Source organism: Salmo trutta, chromosome 2, assembly GCF_901001165.1.
Source record: "Salmo trutta chromosome 2, fSalTru1.1, whole genome shotgun sequence".
Taxonomy (NCBI): domain Eukaryota; kingdom Metazoa; phylum Chordata; class Actinopteri; order Salmoniformes; family Salmonidae; genus Salmo; species Salmo trutta.
This window is the reverse complement of record NC_042958.1, coordinates 31,360,081-31,384,222: the sequence shown is the minus strand read 5'-3', so window position 1 is coordinate 31,384,222 and position 24,142 is coordinate 31,360,081. Positions and strand designations below refer to the sequence as shown.

The 24,142-nt window shown below is 41.4% G+C and overlaps 1 protein-coding gene across 1 annotated transcript in view; it reads right to left on the bottom strand.

Moving 5' to 3' along the window:
* Positions 1-4,202: 4,202 nt before the first annotated feature.
* Positions 4,203-24,142, bottom strand: part of LOC115154048 (cadherin-20-like) — a 168,655-nt gene continuing 148,715 nt past the window's right edge. Inside the window, exons 8-12 of the mRNA XM_029699875.1 lie at positions 22,747-22,883; positions 15,869-15,990; positions 15,435-15,552; positions 5,965-6,216; positions 4,203-5,693 (exon numbers count right to left, since the gene is read on the bottom strand). Coding sequence (XP_029555735.1) covers positions 5,164-5,693; positions 5,965-6,216; positions 15,435-15,552; positions 15,869-15,990; positions 22,747-22,883 — 1,159 coding nt within the window. The 3' untranslated portion in view covers positions 4,203-5,163. The remainder of the gene's footprint in view (positions 5,694-5,964; positions 6,217-15,434; positions 15,553-15,868; positions 15,991-22,746; positions 22,884-24,142) is intronic.

The following is a 24,142-nucleotide window of genomic DNA, read 5'->3' as shown; positions in this document are numbered from 1 at the left end:
GTGTGTGTGTGTGTGTGTGTGTGTGTGTTAGAGGCGGTGGCAGCAGTGATGGAGGGGTAAGAAGGAGCAGGGAAACCACAGTAAATGGCATTGGGAGGATGTTTGAGACAGGGGTTTAATGCAGTGATTTATGCTTTATATGGATTTATTGCAAGAATGATTAATAAGGAGGTTAATCATAACACTTCATTATAATTTAAGTAATTTAGAAAAGAGAGGATTAAGGGGAAATTTGAAGTTAACTTACAGAGTATTAATACTTGCACGTTTTTTATCAGTCATAACCACTTCTCGTTTTAAACTGGTTGACAATTTGCATAATGCTTACATTACCTCATGAATTATATAGACGGATTGGTTGTTTAGCAACACAAACGATGCGTGCGCAACTATGGGGTAAAATAGACAGGGTTGGCTTAGAATGTTGACAACATGTAAACTATGTTTCTTCTTTAATGTTTTTTTGTCTCTCAAATACATTGTTAAAGTTGTTGTAGCTAGAGAATTTGAACCATATATGCATTGGCATGAAATCAGTCAAAACACCTCAAAACAAGTCATTATATCAAGAACAAGATGAAACTAGCTGAAACAAGTCACTTACGATTCCCCACATGGAGGTTCTTGTCATTGTTGGTAGCTATCTGGCCATCCAGAATCACAACAACTCACGGACTTCTGGCCCATTGAAGCATGTGCATCTTTTTTGTGACATCAGCTAACCCATCAATAGGGTGCACTGTATGTTACTAGTTGGCTTCAAACTTCTTATCTTCCATGATCCATGAAACTTCCATGTTTTCCTCTTCGTTTCTTGTTAACATGTATCAGATGCTTAAAAAGATACATAGCAAATTCTCAAGTGTTAAATCAAATCATATGATTGTGCGTTTTGCATCATGTGATGATTTTTGTATTTTTACAGTCATATATCTTCAAAACCTGATTACTGACAAGCAAAACATTTTGTGACTATGTCAACAATGGACCAATGAAACAAATACCAAAATATCGTTTCTGGGTGAAGTTTTCTTTTAAGGTACCACACTTTCAGAGTGATAATATGGATGCTTATAATGCATGAATGTCTGCAACAGTTATAAAATAGAGCTGAAAGTACAGACAAAACAAAACCATTGGTGTGTAATTGGAGTTTTCCACTGACATATACAGTATGCATGGTACAGTATAGGTAGTGGCTTCAGTTTTAGGAATATTTGGCCCATTGTCTGTGTAATTTCACTCTTGAATGCCACCCAGCAGGTGAGCAAAAGCCACAGGCTCATTTGTTAATTGCAGTTATTTATTTTCTTTTTTCTTTTTCACACTTAATTTTGCTTCTCAATTGCTATGAATAACAAGCAGTAGAAAGGTTGGGAATCATTTTTGGGTTACAAGCTCCTCTCCTTTCATCTGACAAGGATATCATAAATGTATTGAGGTAATTTCAAGCTGGAGGAGCGTCACAGTACATAGTAGTGTATCATTGTCTGCCGGTAGGCTAAGTCTGTCTGTTGCAGGGGTGATGGTGGGCAGATACTGTGTACCAGAGGAGGGGTTCATTGTAATAGCTGGAACGGAATACCTGAAATGGTATCAGACACATTGAAACCACCAGCCTCCTCTGGTCTGTTGAACCGTTAGACACAGACACCATACGTCAATGGTTATTTATTTCATAAATTTTACTTCTAACAAGGGACATTAATTAGAATATATAATTAACATGAACTCTTTGTTTTATATTTACACAACTATGGTTGAAATGGATATTTATAGTAAGAGTTTTACCTGGGAAGATTGTCTGTATAGGTGTTGTGAAAATAATGGAATGCAAGCCTTCCTCAGTTGCCTCTTAAGATTTAGGCACAGGTATTTGTTTGCCTCCAAACAAAATAAGTCAAGCAAATTAAGTTATTTAAGAGGGAACTGTAATGAAAATGAAGTAATCTGCAATAACACTTTGGAGAACAATTTAGCATATGATTGCACATTTAAATAGCTGCTTTATCTTTTGAAAGGCTTACACTTCTGTCATGCTTCAGGGAAATGCCTAATGTTCCTTACAGGGGAGAGAAGTAATTTATTATTCAAAAGTATGCTCTCTCTCCAAAACTAGAAAAAAAAATTCTGGAGTAAATGTGTGTGTGCTTGCTAGTGTTTATGGTTGTGAAATGTAGTAGTAGTGGTAGTGACTGTATTTGTAATGGTAGTTAATTAAGGTTTCATAGGCAATAGGATAGTTATAGTGACCTATTTTGGGGTTGTTTCTAGGTGGAGAGTTATTATAGTGGATTATAGTTGGCTAGTATAGTAGGCTAGAGTGAGTACTATAGCATCATAAGCCATGGAATGTGTTTTTTTCACGCTTTAGTTTGAACAGGTGAAAGTTTTGTGGCAGTGATTTTAGTTTAGAATGTTAAAGCCTGCATCCGCCATTGAAATGAATGTGAAGAACGAATGGTAATTTATGAAGTATAAATGGTAGCAAAAAGCTCTGTTGATACAATCTAAGTAGAGTCAGTCTGCACATGTCAACGTTGAGTTGGTTGTTGTAGCTGAAATGGATCAAGAGGAGTGGCTAACCCACATTTTGCCTTTGAAGTTACATTTATAAAAGTACACATTGTTGATACTCTCTTTTGACAAACAACCTATTCCAGACCAGTCTGCACGTTGTAAAGTTTGAATAGTGTTTCTATCTTAAAGGTGGAAGACTAGTAGTGACCAGAAATTTTCTATGGACATTAAAATGCATTGGGTTTGATGCAAAAGTGGTTGTAGTTTGAAAAGTCTTAGTAGTATGAAAACCTTTTTTTTCAGTCAACCTGAAGTCAGTCAGCCTGCATGTTTTAAAGTTATTTTGATGTTGGTAGCTTTTACAGTTTGGCTCTACAGTTGGCAGCAGGAGGAGACAAATAAGTATGTCGGATATCTAAAGTTGTTCTTGCTTTCAGCAAGCTCCCGAAATGAATGCCAAAATACCTAAAAAGGCACAAAAGTAACAAAACACCTTTATTTAGCACTCAAAACCCAGGAATCAATCAAGTACACAGCACTTAACATTTAAAAGGTAATTTTCACTTCAGCCAGCATCTGCAGTGTTTACCATGAATGCGATCTCTGCGAATGTCGACAACAGAAGGTTTTATTTTTGTATTTTATTACCAAGTATACAAAACACATTTACATTCAAATACCACATACTGTAGCATAACTGATACAACACATATTTCAAGTAGATTTCACCCAATCAGAAATTATCAAAATATAATTTCACATCGTTATTTATTTTTGGCGTTCTGAAGTGATTTTTTTTAACTTCTTTACATTTGGCACATAAAGAAGCAGATTATGAAAGTTATCAAAGTCCACTGGTCGGAATGTGAGGGTTGAGATTATGCCACAAAACATGGAGGAGTAGGCCTAGATGATGCGGTGGACAGTTTGGTTTCTCCAAAAGGACAGATGAACCATGATCTCTGTTGTTTTGGTCTCAGACCCCTCCCCCCCATTTCCACCCCTGTTCATGGCTGATACCCTGATGAAATGGTTATTTCATAAATCTTCTGTTTGTGTTCATCCAGGTATGTTTGTGATGTTGACTGAGAAGTTGATGGTAACTTAGCATCCTCAAATCAAATCAGTTACTGTAATGTCCCTCAGTCCTGCTGTGGTATCATGGACAGTATATCTCAAAACAAGAGCTTAAAGATTGTTCCTGCATACCAAATGGAACCCAATTTCCTATATAGTGGGCCTCCCATGTAGCGCAGCGGTCTAACGCATCACTATAGACCCGGGTTCGATCCCGGGCTGTATCACAACCGTTCGTGATCAGGAGTCCCATAGGGCGGCACACAATTGGCCTAGAGTCATCCAGGTTAGGGGAGGGTTTGGCAAGGGCCTTCATTGTAAATGAGAATTTGTTCTTAACTGACTTGCCTAGTTAAATATAAGAAATAGTGCCCCATTTTTGACCAGGGCCCATGTAGGAAATATGGTACCATTTGGGACACAGAATGTCCTGTTGAATGCATGATCATGCTCCTAAACAGCAGTAAAAAAAGAAAGTGTTCATACTAACAAAATATGGATTGACACATTAAACAAATTAACTTTAAAATCCAAACAGGATTACTGAGTTTACATCTCCCTTACTCTGTCTGAAACAAGACACTGTGAAACACACACAACAGAAATGCAATTAGACGCCATTGAAACATTTATGTTACACGATAACGCTTGAACATATTTGAACATATTTTATGCCGATCCCACAACCTTGGGATAACATCCAACACAAGTCCAGTGTTTGTTTGATTCCCCAAAAATAAGTTACACTAAATATAATGACAGCATATAAAAAAAAAAATTAATTAATTAATTAATAAGATACGGCCACATAATGGAGCTACCGGGAATAAATAGCAGTTCTCAAATCAAAATGGCTGCAACAATAATGATAAAACTTTTCATCAAATCATTTACCTTTAAAAAAAAATATTGTCACATAGTGGCTTATAATAAAAAAACGTAAGCGTAACCAAAAGAATATATAATTATTATTATTATTTTTTAATATAAAATAAATTGGCAAAACAAACTGCCAAAATAAGTCAGCGTTTCAGAGTTTGTTTGTCTCCTGCATACATGTGTACGGGCAGGTAATGTATTCTGAGTTCCACATTTGCCCTTCGCTCCCCTATCTTGTGTTCTTCTGAGGGGAATCGGACCCTTTGGACCAAAGAGCTGCTGGCCTGGGTCGTCCACGGGAGTTAACTAACGTGTGCTTTGAAGCCCTTTGCTTTGAGGGTCTCGTTGTGCTAGCTGTCTGTCAGTCAGTCAGTCCAGGCTCCTCTAAAGCCTCTTCCTGTGGATGGGGAGGGATTGTGATGGTAGCAAGGAAGCTACACGGCTCAGGCCTCCAAGGCTGTGGAGAACAGGCGATGCTTAGCTGTGCAATCGCAAGTGCTACAGTTATATGGCGAGCACACCTTTCAAACTCTATTTCTCTCTCTCAATAGTCCTGTGTCTCTATATGTCTCTATTTCAGCCTCTCTCTGTTTGTCACTGTTTCAGTCATTGTCTCTCTATGTCTCTGTATCTTCTCTTTCTCTAAGGTGTGTGTATGTAGGGGGGAGTCTCGTTCCTTCCTCCCCTCTACCATATGGAAGGGTTGTTCGTCTCTAGAACCCCGTACATCTCTGCCAGTTTCTTAAATCTGGGCCCCCAGTCATTGAGATAGTCATACTCATGATCAGTATTGGAGCACCCAGACTGCAGCGAGCTCAGGGACTCAGCCACTGATCCCTCACCCTCGTAGGCGTACGTCTGCAGGGAGTCGTAAGGCGGGGCGCAGGGGTTCAGATCCGTCTCCAGGAGCTTGGCCAGCACATACCCCTGGACGTTGCTGTCTCCACCACCACAACCGCTACCCGGCCCGCCTACTGATGCTAAGGGAACGTAACGCGACAGGCTCTCAATCTCAGGCAGCATGTCCTGACGTTGCTTCCCCACTAGATGGGCCTCGCGGGGGTTCCACATGGCAGCGATGTCGAAGGCCTCGGTGTCCTCTTCTCCGCCCCCCTCGTCATCATAGCGGACAATGTTCTCGTGGACGTTGTCTTCCTCATCGTGCAGGTAGGGCTTCTTACGGTGGCTCTGGAGGGAAAACATGAGCAGGACCATCACTAGAGGAGAGAAAAGAGACATGGTCAGATACAACAGAAACCTATGGGAGATTATTAATGGTTGCTTTAGTGAATTTAGTGAATTGATTTACCGGACTAAGACATTCAAAAGAAGAAGCATAGATACGGTAAAAGAGGGTTTGTCTAGATTGAAATCTGATGTTCTGTATATAAATACAATATGAATATACAGTAGCTTATGAAGTAAGTATAAAGCAGATCAACAGTGTAGAAAATCATTCCATAGAAGAAGAACAAGATCATGACTTACCGAGCAGGACGAAGATACATGCCAGTATGGCGATGAGCGCCCCTCTGCTCAGACTAGCCGGGAGGTGGTAGGCCTCAGCATTACAGGACATAACGTTGCCCTCCACATCGCAGCTACACACACGGATGGTCAGGGTGCTGGTGCTGGTCTGGACCGGCTGCTCTCCATCTGAGATGAAGATAGGAAGGTAGTAGACTGACTGATCCTGCTGAGACCAGCCCCCGCGACGCGTCAGGATCCATGCTGTGTTGTCTAAATCAGGGACAGAGAGAGAGAGAAGCCTGGTTTGATACAATATGTCATATGATGCATCATAATTATATCCAGGTGTTGTCTGCAATAGGACAGAGAAAGCGGGGCCTGGTTGTGTCTTATACAGTGCCTTCAAAAATAATTCATACTCTTTGACTTATTCCACATTTTGTTGTGTTACAGTCTGAAATCAAAATGCATTAAATATATGTTTTTTCTCACTCATCTACACACAATACCACATAATGACGAAGTGAAAACATGTTTTTAGAATTGTTGCAAATTTATTGAAAATGAAATACAGAACTCTCTCATTTACATATGTAAATACTTTTTAGAAGCAACTTTGACAGTGATTAGAGCTGTGAGTCTTTATGGGTAAGTCTCTAAGAGTTTTCCACACCTGGTTTGTGCAATATTTGCCCATTATTCTTTTCAAAATTCTTCAAACTCTGTCAAATGTGTTGTTTATCATTGCCAGACAATCCTTTTCAGGTCTTACCATAGATTTTCAAGTAGATTGAAGTCACAACTATAACTCGGTCACTCAGGAACATTAACTGTCTTCTTGGTAAAGCAACTCCAGCGTAGATTTGGCCTTTTGTTTTAGGTTAATGTTCTGCTGTAAGGTGAATTCATCTCCCTGTGTCTGGTGGAAATCAGACTGAACCAGGTTTTCCTCTAGGATTCTGCCTGTGCTTAGCTCCAGTCCAAAAAATCTCCAGTCCTTAGAGATTACAAGCATGCCCATAACTTGATGCAGCCACCACTATGCTTGAAAATATGGAGAGTGGTATTCAGTAATGGGTTGTATTGGATTTGCCCCAAAATAATGTTGTATTCTGGACAAAAAGTGAATTGCTTTGGCAATTTTTTGCAGCATTATTTTAGTGCCTTGTTGCAAACAGGATGCATGTTTTGGAATGTTTTTATTCTGTACAGGCTTCCTTCTTTTCACTCAGTCAATTAGGTTAGTGTTGTGGAGTAACTAAAATGTTGTTGAGCCATCCTCAGTTGTTCTCTCCTATCACAGCCGTTAAACTCTGTAACTGTTTTAATTGGCCTCATGGTGAAATCCCTAAGCGGTTTCCTTCCTCTCCGGCAACTGAGTTAGGAAGGCAGTCTCTATCTTTGTAGTGACTGAGTGTATTGATACACCATCAAAAGTGTAATTAATAACTTCACCATGCTCAAAAGGATATTCAATGTCAAAATGTTTTTTTATCCATATGTGCCCTACTTTGCGAGGCATTGGAAAACCTCCCTGGTCTTTGTGGTTGAATCTTTGTTTGAAAATCACTGCTCAACTGGGGGACCATAGAGATAATTGTATGTGTTGGATACAGAGATGAGGTAGTCATTCAAAAATCTAATTTCATTTGTCACATGTGCCAAAAGAAAATGTGTAGACCTTACAGTGAAATGCCTACCTTCAAGCCCTTAACCAACAATGCAGTTTTAAGAAAAATATTTGTTAAATAAGGCTAGGCGTCCCACTAGCAGGACGACTTCCGGTGAAACTGGAGGGCACGACAATTCTAATAAATAATCATAAACATTAGGGATATTAAACATTTAGGTACATACAAGTGTCATATCGGTTAAAAGCTTAAATTCCTCTTAATCTAACTGCACTGTATGATTTACAGTAGGCTTTAAAGCGATTGTTTGAGGATGGCGTCCCACATCAAAATATTTTTCCCCCGGCACAGGTTTCATAAATTCACAAATAGCGATTAAATTTTCACTTACTTTTTGAAAATCTTCCTCTGATTTGTCATCTAAAGGGTCCCAGCTACAACATGTAGTGTCTTTTTGTTGGATACAATCCTTCTTTATATCCCAAAAAGTCAGTTTAGTTGGCGCCATCGATTTCAGTAATCTAATTATCGTTCAACATGCAGACAAAGGAATCCAACAAGCTACCGCTAAACTTTGTTAAAACAAGTCAAAATATGTTTCTATTTAATCCTCATCTACCCTAAAATGTAAGTAAACTATAATATTTCATACGGAAATAAGTATATTCAATAGGAAAACGATATTAGCAGGTGCATGTCTTCTTCGCCACGTGCGCAGACACACATTTCCAAGTCTGTGTCCCTGTGGTAAAACTCATATTTCTTACTCGTTTTAGAAGAAACAAGCCTGAAACCTTGACCAAAGACTGACACCCAGTGGAAGCCATAGGAACTGCATACTGGAAGCTAGATACATTTTTTTTCATTATAAGTTCCATTGGAAGGGCATGGGCTCTCAAAAACAAAACAATTCTGGTTGGTTTTTCTCCTACCATATCTATTGTGTTATAGTCTCCTACATTATTTTAACATTTCTACAAACTTCAGAGTGTTTTCTTTCCAAAGGTACCAATTATATGCACATCCTGGCTTCAGGGCCTGAGCATTACATTTACATTTACGTCATTTAGCAGACGCTCTTATCCAGAGCGACTTACAAATTGGTGCATTCACCTTATGATATCCAGTGGAACAACCACTTTACAATAGTACATCTATATCTTTTTTTTTGGGGGGGGGGGTAGAAGGATACTTTATCCTATCCCAGGTATTCCTTAAAGATTTTGGGTTTCAGGTGTCTCCGGAAGGTGGTGATTGACTCCACAGTCCTGGTGTCGTGAGGGAGCTTGTTCCACCATTGGGGTGCCAGAGCAGCGAACAGTTTTGACTGGGCTGAGCGGGAACTGTGCTTCCACAGAGGTAGGGAGGCGAGCAGGCCAGAGGTGGATGAACGCAGTGCCCTTCTTTGGGTGTAGGGACTGATCAGAGCCTGAAGTTACGGAGGTGCCATTCCCCTCACAGCTCCGTAGGCAAGCACCATGGTCTTGTAGCAGATGTGAGCTTCAACTGGAAGCCAGTGGAGTGTGCGGAGGAGTGGGGTGACGTGCGAGAACTTGGGAAGGTTGAACACCAGACGGGCTGCGGCGTTCTGGATGAGTTGTAAGGGTTTAATGGCACAGGCAGGGAGCCCCGCCAGCAGCGAGTTGCAGTAACCCAGACGGGAGATGACAAGTGCCTGGATTAGGACCTGCGCCGCTTCCTTTGTAAGCCAGGGTCGTACTCTGCGAATGTTGTAGAGCATGAACCTACAGGATCGGGTCACCGCCTTCGTGTTATCTGAGAACGACAGGGTGTTGTCTAGGGTCACGCCAAGGCTCTTAGCACTCTGGGAGGAAGACACAATGGAGTTGTCAACCGTGATGGCGAGATCATGGAACGGGCAGTCCTTCCCCGGGAGGAAGAGCAGCTCCGTCTTGCCGGGGTTCAGCTTGAGGTGGTGATCCGTCATCCACATGTCTGCCAGACATGCAGAGATGCGATTCGCCACCTGGTTATCAGAAGGGGGAAAGGAGAAGATTATTTGTGTGTCGTCTGCGTAGCAATGATAGAAGAGACCATGTGAGGATATGACAGAGCCAAGTGCCTTGGTGTATAGCGAGAATAGGAGAGGGCCTAGAACTGAGCCCTGGGGGACACCAGTGGTGAGAGAACGTGGTGCGGAGACGGATTCTCGCCACGCCACCTGTTAGGAGCGACCTGTCAGGTAGGACGCAATCCAAGAGTGAGCCGCGCCGGAGATGCCCAACTCGGAGAGGGTGGAGAGGAGGATCTGATGGTTCACAGTATCAAAGGCAGCAGATAGGTCTAGAAGGATGAGAGCAGAGGAGATAGTTATCTTTAGCAGTGCAGAGAGCCTCCGTGACACAGAGAAGAGCGGTCTCAGTTGAATGGCCAGTCTTGAAACCTGACTGATTTGGATCAAGAAGGTCATTCTGAGAGAGATAGCAAGAGAGCTGGCCAAGGACGGCACGCTCAAGAGTTTTGGAGAGAAAAGAAAGAAGGGATACTGGTCTGTAGTTGTTGACATCGGAGGGATCGAGTGTAGGTTTTTTCAGAAGGGGTGCAACTCTCGCTCTCTTGAAGACGGAAGGGACGTAGCCAGCGGTCAAGGATGAGTTGATGAGCGAGGTGAGGTAGGGGAGAAGGTCTCCGGAAATGGTCTGGAGAAGAGAGGTGGGGATAGGGTCAAGCGGGCATGTTGTTGGGCGGCCGGCCATCACAAGTCGCAAGATTTCATCTGGAGAGAGAGGAGAGAAAGAGGTCAAAGCATAGGGTAGGGCAACGTGAGCAGGACCAGCGGTGTCACTTGACTTAACAAACGAGGATCGAATGTCGTCAATCTTCTTTTCAAAATGGTTGACGAAGTCATCCGCAGAGAGGGAGGAGGGGGGAGGGAGAGGAGGATTCAGGAGGGAGAAGAAGGTGGCAAAGAGCTTCCTAGGGTTAGAGGCAGATGCTTGGAATTTAGAGTGGTAGAAAGTGGCTTTAGCAGCAGTAACAGAGGAAGAAAATGTAGAGAGGAGGGAGTGAAAAGATGCCAGGTCCGCAGGGAGGCTAGTTTTCCTCCATTTCCGCTCGGCTGCCCGGAGCCCTGTTCTGTGAGCTCGCAATGAGTCGTCAAGCCACGGAGCAGGAGGAGAGGACTGAGCCGGCCGGGAGGATAGGGGACATAGAGAGTCAAAGGATGCAGAAAGGGAGGAGAGGAGGGTTGAGGAAGCAGAATCAGGTTGGAGAAGGATGGGGCAGAGGGAAGAGATGATAGGATGGAAGAGGAGAGAGTAGCAAGAGAGAGAGAGCGAAGGTTGCGACGGCGCAATACCATCTGAGTAGGGGCAGAGTGGGTAGTGTTGGAGGAGAGCGAGAGAGAAAAGGATACAAGGTAGTGGTCGGAGACCACAACGGAATCATGTGGAATCATATGGTATCATGTAGTAACCAAAAAAGTGTTAAATATATGAAAATATATTTTATATTTGAGATTCTTCAAAGTTGTCTTGATGACAGCTTTGCACACTCTTGGCATTCTCTCAACCAACTTCATGAGGTAGTTACCTGGAATGCATTTCAATTAACCTCTCTAGGGTCGGCGGGACGAAATCGTCCCACCTACGTAACAGCCAGTGGAATCCTGTGGCGCGTTATTCAAATACCTTAGAAATGCTATTACTTCAATTTCTCAAACATATGACTATTTTACACCATTTTAAAGACAAGACTCTCGTTAATCTAACCACACTGTCCGATTTAAAAAAGGCTTTACAACGAAAGCAAAACATTAGATTATGTCAGCAGAGTACCCAGCCAGAAATAATCAGACACCCATTTTTCAAGCAACATATAATGTCACAAAAACCCAGAAGACAGCTAAATGCAGCACTAACCTTTGATGATCTTCATCAGATGACAACCCTAGGACATTATGTTATACAATACATGCATGTTTTGTTCAATCAAGTTCATATTTATATCAAAAACCAGCTTTTTACATTAGCATGTGACGTTCAGAACTAGCATACCCCCCCGCAAACTTCCAGTGAATTTACTAACAATTTACTAAATTACTCACGATAAACGTTCACAAAAAGCATAACAATTATTTGAAGAATTATAGATACAGAACTCCTCTATGCACTCGATATGTCCGATTTTAAAATAGCTTTTCGGTGAAAGCACATTTTGCAATATTCTAAGTAGATAGCCCGGCATCACAGGTCTCTAGCTATTTAGACACCCAGCAAGTTAGCCTTCACCAAACTCCGATTTACTATTAGAAAAGTTTGCTTACCTTTGGTGTTCTTCATCAGAATGCACTCCCAGGACCTCTACTTCAATAACAAATGTTGGTTTGGTCCCAAATAATCCATAGTTATATCCAAACAGCGGCGTTTTGTTTGTGCGTTCAAGACACAAGAAAGGGTAAAGAAGGGTGACGAGCACGACGCATTTTGTGACAAAAAAATTCTAAATTTTCCATTACCGTACTTCGATGCATGTCAACCGCTGTTTAAAATAAATTTTTATGCCATTTTTCTCGTAAAAAAGCGCTAATATTCCGACCGGGAATCTGCGTTTAGGTAAAAAGACGAAAGAAAATAAAGCACGGGGTCGACTCGCCCATTGTCCTCTGATCGGCCACTTGCCAAAAGCGCAAATGTGTTTCAGCCAGGGGCTGCCTCGATGTCATACAGCTTTTTCCCGGGCTCTGAGAGCCTATGAGAGCCGTAGGAAGTGTCACGTTACAGCAAAGATCCTCAGTCTTCAATAAACAGAGACAAGAAGAACAAGATCTTGTCAGAGAGGGCACTTCCTGTAAGGAATCTTCTCAGGTTTTTGCCTGCCATATGAGTTCTGTTATACTCACAGACACCATTCAAACAGTTTTAGAAACTTTAGGGTGTTTTCTATCCAAAGCCAATAATTATATGCATATTCTAGTTACTGGGCAGGAGTAGTAACCAGATTAAATCGGGTACGTTTTTTATCCGGCCGTGCAAATACTGCCCCCTACCCCCAACAGGTTAATAGATGTGCCTTGTTAAAAGTTAATTTGTGGAATTTCTTTAATTCTTAACCTATCTAGGGGAGGTGGGACGAAATCGTCCCACACTATTCAACAGCCAGTGACAAATCAGAGCGGCAAATTTAAAACCACAAAATGTCATAATTCAACGTTCTCAAACATAGGACTATTTTACACCATTTTATAGATACACTTCTCCTGAATCGAACCACGTTGTCCGATTTCCAAAAGGCTTTACAGCGAAAGCAAAACATTAGATTATGTTAGGAGAGTACAAAGACACAATAATCACACAGCCATTTTCCAAGCAAGCATATATGTCACATAAACCCAAACCACAGCTAAATGCAGCACTAACCTTTGATGATCTTCATCAGATGGCACTCCTAGGACATTATGTTATACAATACATGGATGTTTTCTTCAATCAAGTTCATATTTATATAAAAAAACAGCTTTTTACATTAGCATGTGATGTTCAGAACTAGCATACCCACCGAAAACTTCCGGTGAATTTACTAAATTACTCATGATAAACGTTGACAGAATACATAACAATTATTTAAAAAATTATAGATACAGAACTCCTTTATGCAATCGCTATGTCCAATTTTAAAATAGCTTTTCGGCGAAAGCATATTTTGCAATATTCTGAGTACATAGCTCGGCCATCACGGCTAGCTAATTTGACACCCACCAAGTTTGGGACAACCTAAACTCAGAATTACTATTAGAAAAATTGGATTACCTTTGCTGTTCTTCGTCAGAATGCACTCCCAGGACTTCTACTTCAACAACAAATGTTGTTTTGGTTCCAAATAATCCATAGTTATATCCAAATACCGCCGGTTTGTTCATGCGTTCAGGTAACTATCCAAACGGTGACGCACAAGCGCATTTCGTGACAAAAAAAATCGAAATATTCCATTACCGTACTTAGAAGCATGTCAAACGCTGTTTAAAATCAATTTTTATGCTACTTTTCTCGTAAAATAGCGATAATATTCCAACCGGGCAATGTTGTATTCATTCAAAGGCTGAAAGAAAAAAAAGGAGTAGTCTCGTGAATGCGCATCTCCAGTGTCACTGTCCCCAGGCTGACCACTTACAAATTCTCCTGCTGTTCTTCGCCCAGAGGCAGCAGAAACCCCATTCCACTTTCTGGCGGCTTTAGAGAGCCAATGGAAGCCTTAGAAAATGTCATGTTACAGCACAGATGCTGTATTTTCGATAGAGATGCAACAGAAGGACAACAAATTATCAGACAGGGCACTTCCTGTATGGAATCTTCTCAGGTTTGCATATTCTAGTTTCTGGGCAGGAGTATTATCCAGATTAAATCGGGTATGTTTTTTATCCGGCCGTGAAAATACTGCCCCCTATCCCAAAGAAGTTAATGCATTTGAGCAAATCAGCTGTGTTGTGACAAGATAGGGGTGGTATACAGAAGATAGCCCTATTTGGTAAAAGACCAAGTCCATATTATGGCAAGTACAGCTCAAATAAGGCTGGAGAAATCACAGTCCGTCATTACTTTAAGACATGAAAGTCAGTCAATCTGGAAAATGTCAACAACTTTGAAAGTTTCTTCAAGTGCAGTCACAAAAACCATCAAGCGCTATGATGAAACTGGCTCTCATGAGGACCGCCTCAGGAAATGAAGACTCAGAGTTACCTCTGCTGCAGAGGATAAGTTCATTAGAGTTAACTGCACCTCATATTGCAGCCCAAATAAATGCTGTCACAAGTAACAGACACATCTCAACATCAACTGTTCAGAGGAGACTGCGTGAATCAGGCCTTCATGGTCGAATTGCTGCAAGAAACCCCTACTAAAGGACACCAATAATAAGAAGAGACTTGCTTGGGACAAGAAACACAAGCAATGGACATTAGACCGGTGGAAATCTGTTCTTTGGTCTCTTTGTGAGACGCAGAGTAGGTGAACAGATAATCTCTGCATTTGTGGTTCCGCTGTGAAGCATGGAGGAGGTGGTGAGATGGTGCTTTGCTCTTGACACTGTCTGTGATTTATTTAGAATTCAAGGCATACTTGACCAGCATGGCTACGACAGCATTCTTCAGCGATACGCCATCCCATCTGGTTTGAGCTTAGTGGGACTACCATTTGTTTTTCAACAGGACAATGGCCCAACACACCTCCAGGCTGTGTAAGGGTTATTTGACCAAGAAGGAGAGTGATGGAGTGACCTGGCCTCCACAATCCCCCGACCTCAACCCAATTGAGATGGTTTGAGATGAGTTTGACCCCAGAGTGAAGGAAAAACAGCCAACAAGTGCTCAGCATATGTGGAAACTTCTTCAAGACTGTTGGGAAAGCATTCCAGGTGAAGCTGGTTGAGAGAAAGCCAAGAGTGTGCAAAGCTGTCATCAAGGCAAAGGGTGGGTACTTTGAAGAATCCAAAATATATATAATATATTTTGATATGTTTAATGCTTTTTGGTTACTACATAATTCCATATGTTATTTCATGTTGTTGATGTCTTCAGTATTATCCTGCAATGTAGAAAATAGTAAAATAATTAAGAAAAATCCGTGAATGAGTAGGTGTGTCCAAACCTTTGACTGGTACTGTATATATGTTTTTTATCTGGTCTGCAGATCCCACTCCCTGTTCTTTAAAGCAGAGTGATCTGCCACACATACAAGGTAGCTGTAATTATAGCCGCAAATGACTGAGTTAGACAAATATTGCTGAATTGGCTTAGCAGTTGACGACAAGTAATACCCACAAAAAAAGGTGATACATCGTGCAAAAATCTGTGTCCAGGAAATCATGTGGGTTTACCGCTGTATAATAAAAATATTTATTTACCTTGGTTGTCTCTAAGGGTGAAGTTGGGGTTGTTAGCTGCCTCTAGGGCCAGGCTGTAGTAGAAGTGATGACCTCCCAGCGGATCATCTGCATCTACTGCCGTCACTGTCTGAATCAGCTGAGGTCACCGGACAATCAGACAACAGCCAGGGGAGGGGGGAGAGAGACAGTCAGGTCAGTAACCCTGAGACAGGTTGTGAGTGAGCACAGAAATTCAAATTATGCATTTATTAATTCATATTTTTGCTTATGCACATATTTTGCTGCAGTATGTCATAATTTTGAGTCATTCTTCATATGATAATATTACAGGTCTGCAAATAATGGTTACTGGTCTGCCTCTGTCCAGGTCCTACCTGTCTATTTACGTGTGTGTGCATGTGTGTGTATGAAAGTGTGTGTGTATCTATGAAAGTGTGTGTGTGCCTCTGTACCTGTCCAGCATTGGCACTCTCACAGACAAAGGCTTCAAAGTACTGTGTTAGCAACGGAGGGTTATCATTCACGTCCAGAATCTTCACGGCTACAGACACACTCCCGATCATCCTGGGGTTATCTGGAATATAACACGCACACACAATACTGTATAAGACATGCATGCACTCACACACGCACACACACATATTACTGTATAAGACACACGTAAACATTACTGTACCCTGTAAAGCCCAAGGCGTTTTTTGCTCAAATACGTCCTGTAAGTTGAACTCAAAGTCAATGAAGAGTCATTATTACTTAAAATGTGTATGTGGTACTGACTCAAAACTAAAGGAGAAGTCACATCAGCTAAATGTTTTAAAGTTATGATAACAAATAACCTTTTCCCAGCATGTGCTACTGCCAGTTGACTTTTTGGAATTGTTTTTAAGTAACTGTACACAGATATATTAACCTGTTGGGGATAGGGGGCAGTATTTGCACGGCCGGATAAAAAACGTACCCGATTTAATCTGGTTACTACTCCTGCCCAGTAACTAGAATATGCATATAATTATTGGCTTTGGATAGAAAACACCCTAAAGTTTCTAAAACTGTTTGAATGGTGTCTGTGAGTATAACAGAACTCATATGGCAGGCAAAAACCTGAGAAGATTCCTTACAGGAAGTGGCCTGTCTGACCATTCCTTGAGCTTCTTGACTCTGTTTATTGAAGACTGAGGATCTTTGCTGTAACGTGACACTTCCTACGGCTCCCATAGGCTCTCAGAAGGCGGGAAAAAGCTGAATGATGTAATTCCAGCCCCAGGCTGAAACACATTAGCGCTTTTGGCAAGTGCTCTATCAGAGGACAATGGGCTGAGGCGCGTGCACGAGTCGACCCCATGCTTTTATTTTCTTTCGTCTTTTAACCTAAACACAGATTCCCGGTCGGAATATTATTGCTTTTTTACGAGAAAAATTGCATAAAAATTGATTTTTAACAGCGGTTGACATGCTTCGAAGTACGGTAATGGAATATTTTGAAATGTTTTGTCACGAAATGCGTCGTTCTCGTCACCCTTCTTTACCTTTCGGATAGTGTCTTGAACGCACGAACAAAACAGAGGATATTTGGATATAACTATGGATTATTTGGGACCAAACCAACATTTGTTATTGAAGTAGAAGTCCTGGGAGTGCATTCTGACGAAGAACACCAAAGGTAATAACATTTTTCTTATAGTAAATCTGACTTTGGTGAGTGCTAAACTTGCTGGGTGTCTAAATAGCTAGCCCTGTGATGCCGTGCTATCTACTCAGAATATTGCAAATGTGCTTTCACCGAAAAGCTATTTTAAAATCGGACATATCGAGTGCATAGAGGAGTTCTGTATCTATAATTCTTAAAATAATTGTTATGTTTTTTGTGAACGTTTATCGTGAGTAATTTAGTACATTTTTTGTAAATTCACCGGAAGTTTGCGGGGGGTATGCTAGTTCTGAACGTCACATGCTAATGTAAAAAGCTGTTTTTTTATATAAATATGAACTTGATTGAACAAAACATGCATGCGTTGTATAACATAATGTCCTAGGTGTGTCATCTGATGAAGATCATCAAAGGTTAGTGCTGCATTTAGCTGTGGTTTGGGTTTTTGTGACATTATATGCTAGCTTGAAAAATGGGTGTCTGATTATTTCTCGCTGGGTACTCTGCTGACATAATCTAATGTTTTGCTTTCGTTGTAAAGCCTTTTTTAAATCGGACAGTGTGGTTAGATTAACGAGAGTCTTGTCTTTAAAATGGTGTAAAATAGTCATATGTTTGAGAAATTTAAGTAATAGCATTTCTAAGGTATTTGAATAACGCGCCACAGGATTCCACTGGCTGTTACATAGGTGGGACGATTTCGTCCCGCCGACCCTAGAGAGGTTAATTTCATCAACAAAAAAGTGTGACTAAAATATTTGTCAAACACCTGTTTTCAGTGGGAATTGACGAGCCTATAACTGACTACAGTAAATAGACCCCCCCCAAAAAAACTAGAACTAAACAAAAAATATATATAATTTCAGGTGACTAAAATGAGATCAGATGAAATTATCTCTGTGACTAAAAATGGACTGCTAAGTGGACTGGACAAGAGTTTTTGGAGAGGTTGAGAGGTTTTCAGTGATAAGCACAATTAATATTAGCAAGTTTTGTTCAGCAGTGGGAAGGAAGCGCCACACCCAGTACACACAGCCTACATCAGCTGGTGAGCTGCTAGGGAGCGATGAGTGTGGGCAGAGCGCAAGGCAACTCTCTTGCTTCCCCGTAGCTAACCAATCACCACCATCCTTTTAGTTAGCTACCCCTTGCCTGGTTAAGAAACATAAGCTGCTTTACGAAATTAAAAGCAATAGCAGCATTGAGTTTAATAGTAAAAAACAGTCTAGCTTTGTTTTTTTCTCCCTTGAGTATAGAAAAGTTATCTGAATTTGTAGTCTCGCTCAACCCTCACACTTTCCCCACTGCATTTCATAGCCAGGTTCTGGAGCCAATTTAGCCAAATCTACATCTTTTTCTCAGCGAAAACGTCTTGATTGTTTCCTTTACCCTTCTAAAGATATGACCCATAATGCCGGTGCTACATTTTTTTCTTCTTTCTATCATGTGTTGGCGGGCCACAATTTACATATCACCAACTGTTCTAAAACTAGGCTACTTGTGGACCGGACCGTTACCCATTTGTTTAGGTTACACCTTGCCTAGTTAAATAAAAAATAAATAAAAATCGTGTTCAATCATGTTACCTCATTAGCTAGCTAACAACCTGGGATGTGTTCAGCAGGACACATGGTTTCGGAACGTGTTCAGCAGGACACAATGCTTTGGAAGATTCAGATAGAAACATGCTATGTGGAACAAACATGCCTCTCTGACATGTTGAGTAAAGAATAAAGTTGGCTCTATTCATGGAATTTCTATCTGCAATGTGACTCGACTACATGACTGGGCAAAACAGTCTTCAGCTCCCGTTCAAAGTCATTATCCCCCATTCAACTTTTGGACACCAACATGGCTGAAGTACCAGCGTCTGTGGAGTGTTGATAACAATGGAAATGGCTCGACCGAGTGACGGAGGTGCAACCCATACTACTTTGCGGCACCATCTGGTGATTGTGTCTCTCTCTCATTTAATGTGTAATATCTACTTTATGAAGCTGAATTAGCAATTGTTATAAACACTATGTGACCCAAAGTATGTGGACACCTGCTGGTTGAACCTCTCATTCAAAAATCATAGGCATTAATATGGAGTTGGTACCCCCTTTGCTGCTATAACAGCCTCCACTTCTGGGAAGGCTTTCCACTAGATGGTGGAACATTGCTGTGGGGACTTCCATTCAGCCACAATAGCATTAGTGAGGTCGGGCACTGATGTTGGGCGATTAGGCCTGGCTTGCAGTCAGCTTTCCAATTCATTCCAAAGGTGTTCGATGGGGTTGAGAACAGGGCTCTGTGCAGGCCAGTCAAGTTCTTCCACACCAATCTCAACAAACCATTTCTGTATGGACCTTGCTTTGTGAACCGGGGCATTGTCATGCTGAAACAGGAAAGCACCATCCCCAAGCTGTTGCCACAAAGTTGGAAGCACAGAATCATTTAGATTTACCCTTCAATGGAATTACTTAGGGCTAGGTTTTTTTTGAGATCCCATGCTCTTACAATGGAAAGCTTTGGGTCCTATGGAATTCCATCTCCCAGATTGCAATTCCTATGGCTTCCACTAGATGTCACCAGTCTTTGTTCAAGGTTTCAGGCTTGTTTCTTCCAAAACGAGGAAGAATTTTGAGTTTTGGTACAGGGAGTCACAGTTGGAAATCAGTCTGTGGGCTTGCGACGAAGAGGACTTGCTAAAATTACTTTTCTATTAAACATACTTCTTTCCGTATGAAATATTATAGTTTAATTACATTTTAGGGTACCTGAGGATTAGATAGAAACGTAGTTTGACTTGTTTTAACAAAGTTTAGCAGTAGCTTTTTCGATTCCTTTGTCTGCATGTTGAACTCAAGTCGATTGCGCCAACTAAACAGATTTTTGGGGATATAAAGAAGGATTTTATCTAACAAAACGACCATGCATGTTGTAGCTGGGACCCTTTGGATTGCAAATCAGAGGAAGATTTTCAAAAAGTAAGTGATTATTTAATCGCTATTTGTGATTTTATGAAGCCTGGTTGAAAAATGTTGTGGGGTGCCATCCTCAAACAATCGCATACCATGCTTTCGCTGTAAAGCCTATTGTAAATCAGACAATGCAGTTAGATTAACAAGAATTTAAGCTTTTAAGTGATATAAGACATTTGTATATACCTAGATGTTTAATATCCATAATTACGATTATTTATTTGAATTGCGCGCCCTCCGATTTCACCGGAAATTGTCGACCGGTGTCCCGCTGACGGGACGCATAGCCCTAAGGGTGCCTAGCACGAACCATGAAAAACAGCCCCAGACCATTATTCGTCCTCCAGCCAAACTTTACAGTTGGCACTATGCATTCGGGCAGGTAGCGTTCTCCTGGCATCCGCCAAACCCAGATTCGTCTGTTGGCCTGCCAGATGGTGAAGCTTGATTCATCACTCCAGAGAACACGTTTCCACTACTCCATAGTCCAATGGCGCTGAGCTTTATACCACTCCAGCCACCACTTGGCATTGCGCATGGTGATCTTAGCCTTGTGTGCTGTCAGCCAGGGAAACCCATTTCATGAAGCTCTCGAAAAACAGTTATTGTCCTGAAGTTGCTTCCAGAAGAAGTTTGGAACTTGGTAGTGAGTGTAGCAACCGAGGACAGACAATTTTTTATGCGTTACGCACTTCAGCACTCGGCAGTCCCGTTCTGTGAGCTTGTGTGGCCTACAACTTTGCGGCTCAGCCGTACTTGCTTCGAGACGTTTCCACTTCACAATAACAGCACTTACTGTTCACTGAGGCATCTCTAGCAGGGCAGAAATCTGACGAACTGACTTGTTGGAAGGGTGGCATCCTATGACAGTGCCACGTTGAAAGTCACTGAGCTCTTCATTAAGGTAATTCTACTGCCAATGTTTGTCTATGGAACTTACATGGCTGTGTGCTCAATTTTACACACCTGTCAGCAACGAGTGTGGCTGAAATAGCCGAATCCACTAATTTGAAGAGGTGTCTACATACTTTTACATATATAGTGTATTCTACGCTCCCGAGTGGCACAGCAGTCTAAGGCACTGCATTTCAGTGCAAGAGGTGTCACTAGATTCCCTGGTTCGAATCCAGGCTGTATCACATTCGGCCGTGATTGGGAGTCCCATAGGGCGGCGTACAATTGGCCCAGTGTCGTCCGGGGTAGGCCGTCAATGTAATATAGAATTTGTTCTTAAATGACTTGCCTAGTTAAATAATATATATATATATTACAATTCTTATATATGTTTGTCATATTTCTGCTGTTGGGAAGAGAATAGGATGTTATGATATATGTTGGTAGGACAAGTCTATGTATATTAGTGCAAATGGCAGGGATTTATGTTTACTATAGGTTAATGAGGCAATACAAATGTCAAAGACTAAAATGGCACATGTTTTTTTCTTCATTTTGACAATAGACTACAACATTATTCAAATGACAAAAATATGATTTCATGATATTTTAGTCAAAAAGACTAAGACTAGACTAAATAAGAAATTAAAAAAGACTTGCAAAATGAACATTGCAGCGAATCATGCTGAGCAGTCAACTCTGCCTTCTTCACTCTATCTTTATCGTGCCTCCACTTACAGTACACTGGGCCTGGGGCACATTAGGTCGCTCAGAATAAGATTACAATTCAGTTATTCTCTATTATACCAATGGCCATTTGCATGCCTTAATCAGCTTTGTAATTGGCAATGGAAATGCAATTAGCTGGCAGTAACTACTTTCTCAGGTTTCATCAAATGATCAATCACTCAATAGCTTGACTTTGGCACTGTCTGGCTGAGGGTAAATGGTTCTGTGCTGCCTCTCAGTGTGTTTGTGTGTGTGTGTAGACCCCAGTAAAAACAATCTCTCTCCCCATCTCACCCTGTGGCCTTACTAGTTACAAGACAAGCCCTCCCAGCACGCTTGTTGTAGACTCAGAAGGCACTCGTTCCCATTCCACTTCTCTCTAATTTTGTCTCCCCTCACTAATTTTCTTTCTCCCTCACCCATTGTTCTCTCATTGTCTCTATCATAGAGATGTATAGAGAATTCTGGTGCCCAAAAGCCAGTTTTAGCATGGGCAGCGCCATTGAGGACTTTCACCACTTTTAAGTAGTCAACTGGGTGGGACTTCCTATGGGTTAAGGAAGGATCACATAATTCCATCCAGGTCATGAGGAGGGATCAACCAATGAATTATCCTTGTGAGCAAACATTCCAGAACTGCAGATGGCAGTAACCTTGGCTTTATACCTGTTCAAATAACACACTCCAGGTGGCAGCATGCACAACTTCAGTTTGTTTACCAACTCATAGAAGTAGTAGAAAAAGAAAATTGACTAGTTCAAAATGGAGATGTCCTCAATGGCACTGCCCGTACACTCACAGATGCCATAATGGGAAAGATACAACATTGAGGTGTAGTTTATTCAATTAAGTCATTAATTAAAAGTAACTCCCCTCGTTAGTGTGCGTTCCAAACAAACAAAACAAGAGGACTGAAGGTGACTCTCCTGGGTTCTGAATACCAGCTGTGTACAGATCTGATTTAAATGATCACACAATGCAATATGGTGATGTCATTCAAAACAAACCAGATGTGTGTATGTACTGTATGTGTATGTGGCTTCATCCCAAATGGCACCATGTTCACTATGCAGTGCACTTTTTTTGGACTTACTCATCTCCATGGCCAGGACGGTGATGTTATGCCAGGAGAACTCCTCTCTGTCCAAAGGAAGCACTGTCATCAACGCCCCAGAAGTGATGTCAATATAGAAGTATTTCCCCAGGTCAGTGTTCCTCTCTATGGAATACCTGGTGACAGAGGGAAACAAGGGTAACCAATGTTGAGTAACACTCATCTGGTATTTATGTACATGTCTTTATCTATTGCTGAGTTTAGTGTGTGTGTGTGTGTGTGTGTGTGTGTGTGTGTGTGTGTGTGTGTGTGTGTGTGTGTGTGTGTGTGTGTGTGTATGTGAGCATACACGAGTGCAGATTAATACACATATGTGTTAGCGTGATAAGGTGTTGTGGCAAAGGTTGGAGGTATGACAAACTCCCTCAAACCGTCCCAGTTGTGATAAGGTCTAAATCAGAGATATCTCTGCCCTCTGCCAAATTAAGCTAAAGACACAGGCCTGCAGTACAGAGCTGGGGTGGGTGTGTGCCTGCACTGGGATGGGCTGTGCTCCTCAGAGAACTCCACGCAACAATGAGTAGACAGACAGAAACTCAGAGAAGAAGCCAGCTGAATAGAGAGGGGAGCACTACTTCAGGACACAGTTTATGCCCATATTTATAGTTTCTCAAAGAAGTAGTGCTGATCTAGGATCAGTTTAGCCTTTTATATAACAATTAATAACGCTACAGGGACAGGGGGTCTGATCCTACTCTGAGACCAGAGGAGGCTGGTGGAAGGAGCTATAGGAGGACGGGCACATTGTAATGGCTGTTAGGCCGTTCTAGTGTTGAATTTACCCTTTTCAAAGTGTTACCCTTTTAACACCGAAAATTTCCAACACCAGTGGCATTACAATTTTACACTAACTCACTGTTACGGCATTCACTAATACCTTCGAAGCAAATTCTCCAATGTCAAATCAACAGTGAAAGTGTTACATTTAAAATTGGTCCAGTTTCTGTACAGGTCCACACTTTTCAGTGTTAAATTAACACACTGCTTAGTGTAAAGCCTTAATTGCATATTTCCAAGAGTGCCTTGCTTTTCATTTTCAAAGACATGGTTGTTGCATTCATCTATGTTCAGTCTCATGCCTTTCACCAAGTGAGAGCCTAAGTGAATATGTTATCATTACCATTTTAATCTTCAACAATACAACACAATAGAACACATAAGGCCTTATTTTGAGGTCCTAGTTTTACCATAATAAAGTGGCCCGATTCTCCTGGTTTACAGTGGGGGAAAAAAATGTTTGATCCCCTGCTGATTTGTACGTTTGCCCACTGACAAAGAAATGATCAGTCTATAATTTTAATGGTAGGTGAATTTCAACAGTGAGACCGTATAATAACAAAATGAGGGAAATAAGTATTTGACCCCCTCTCAATCA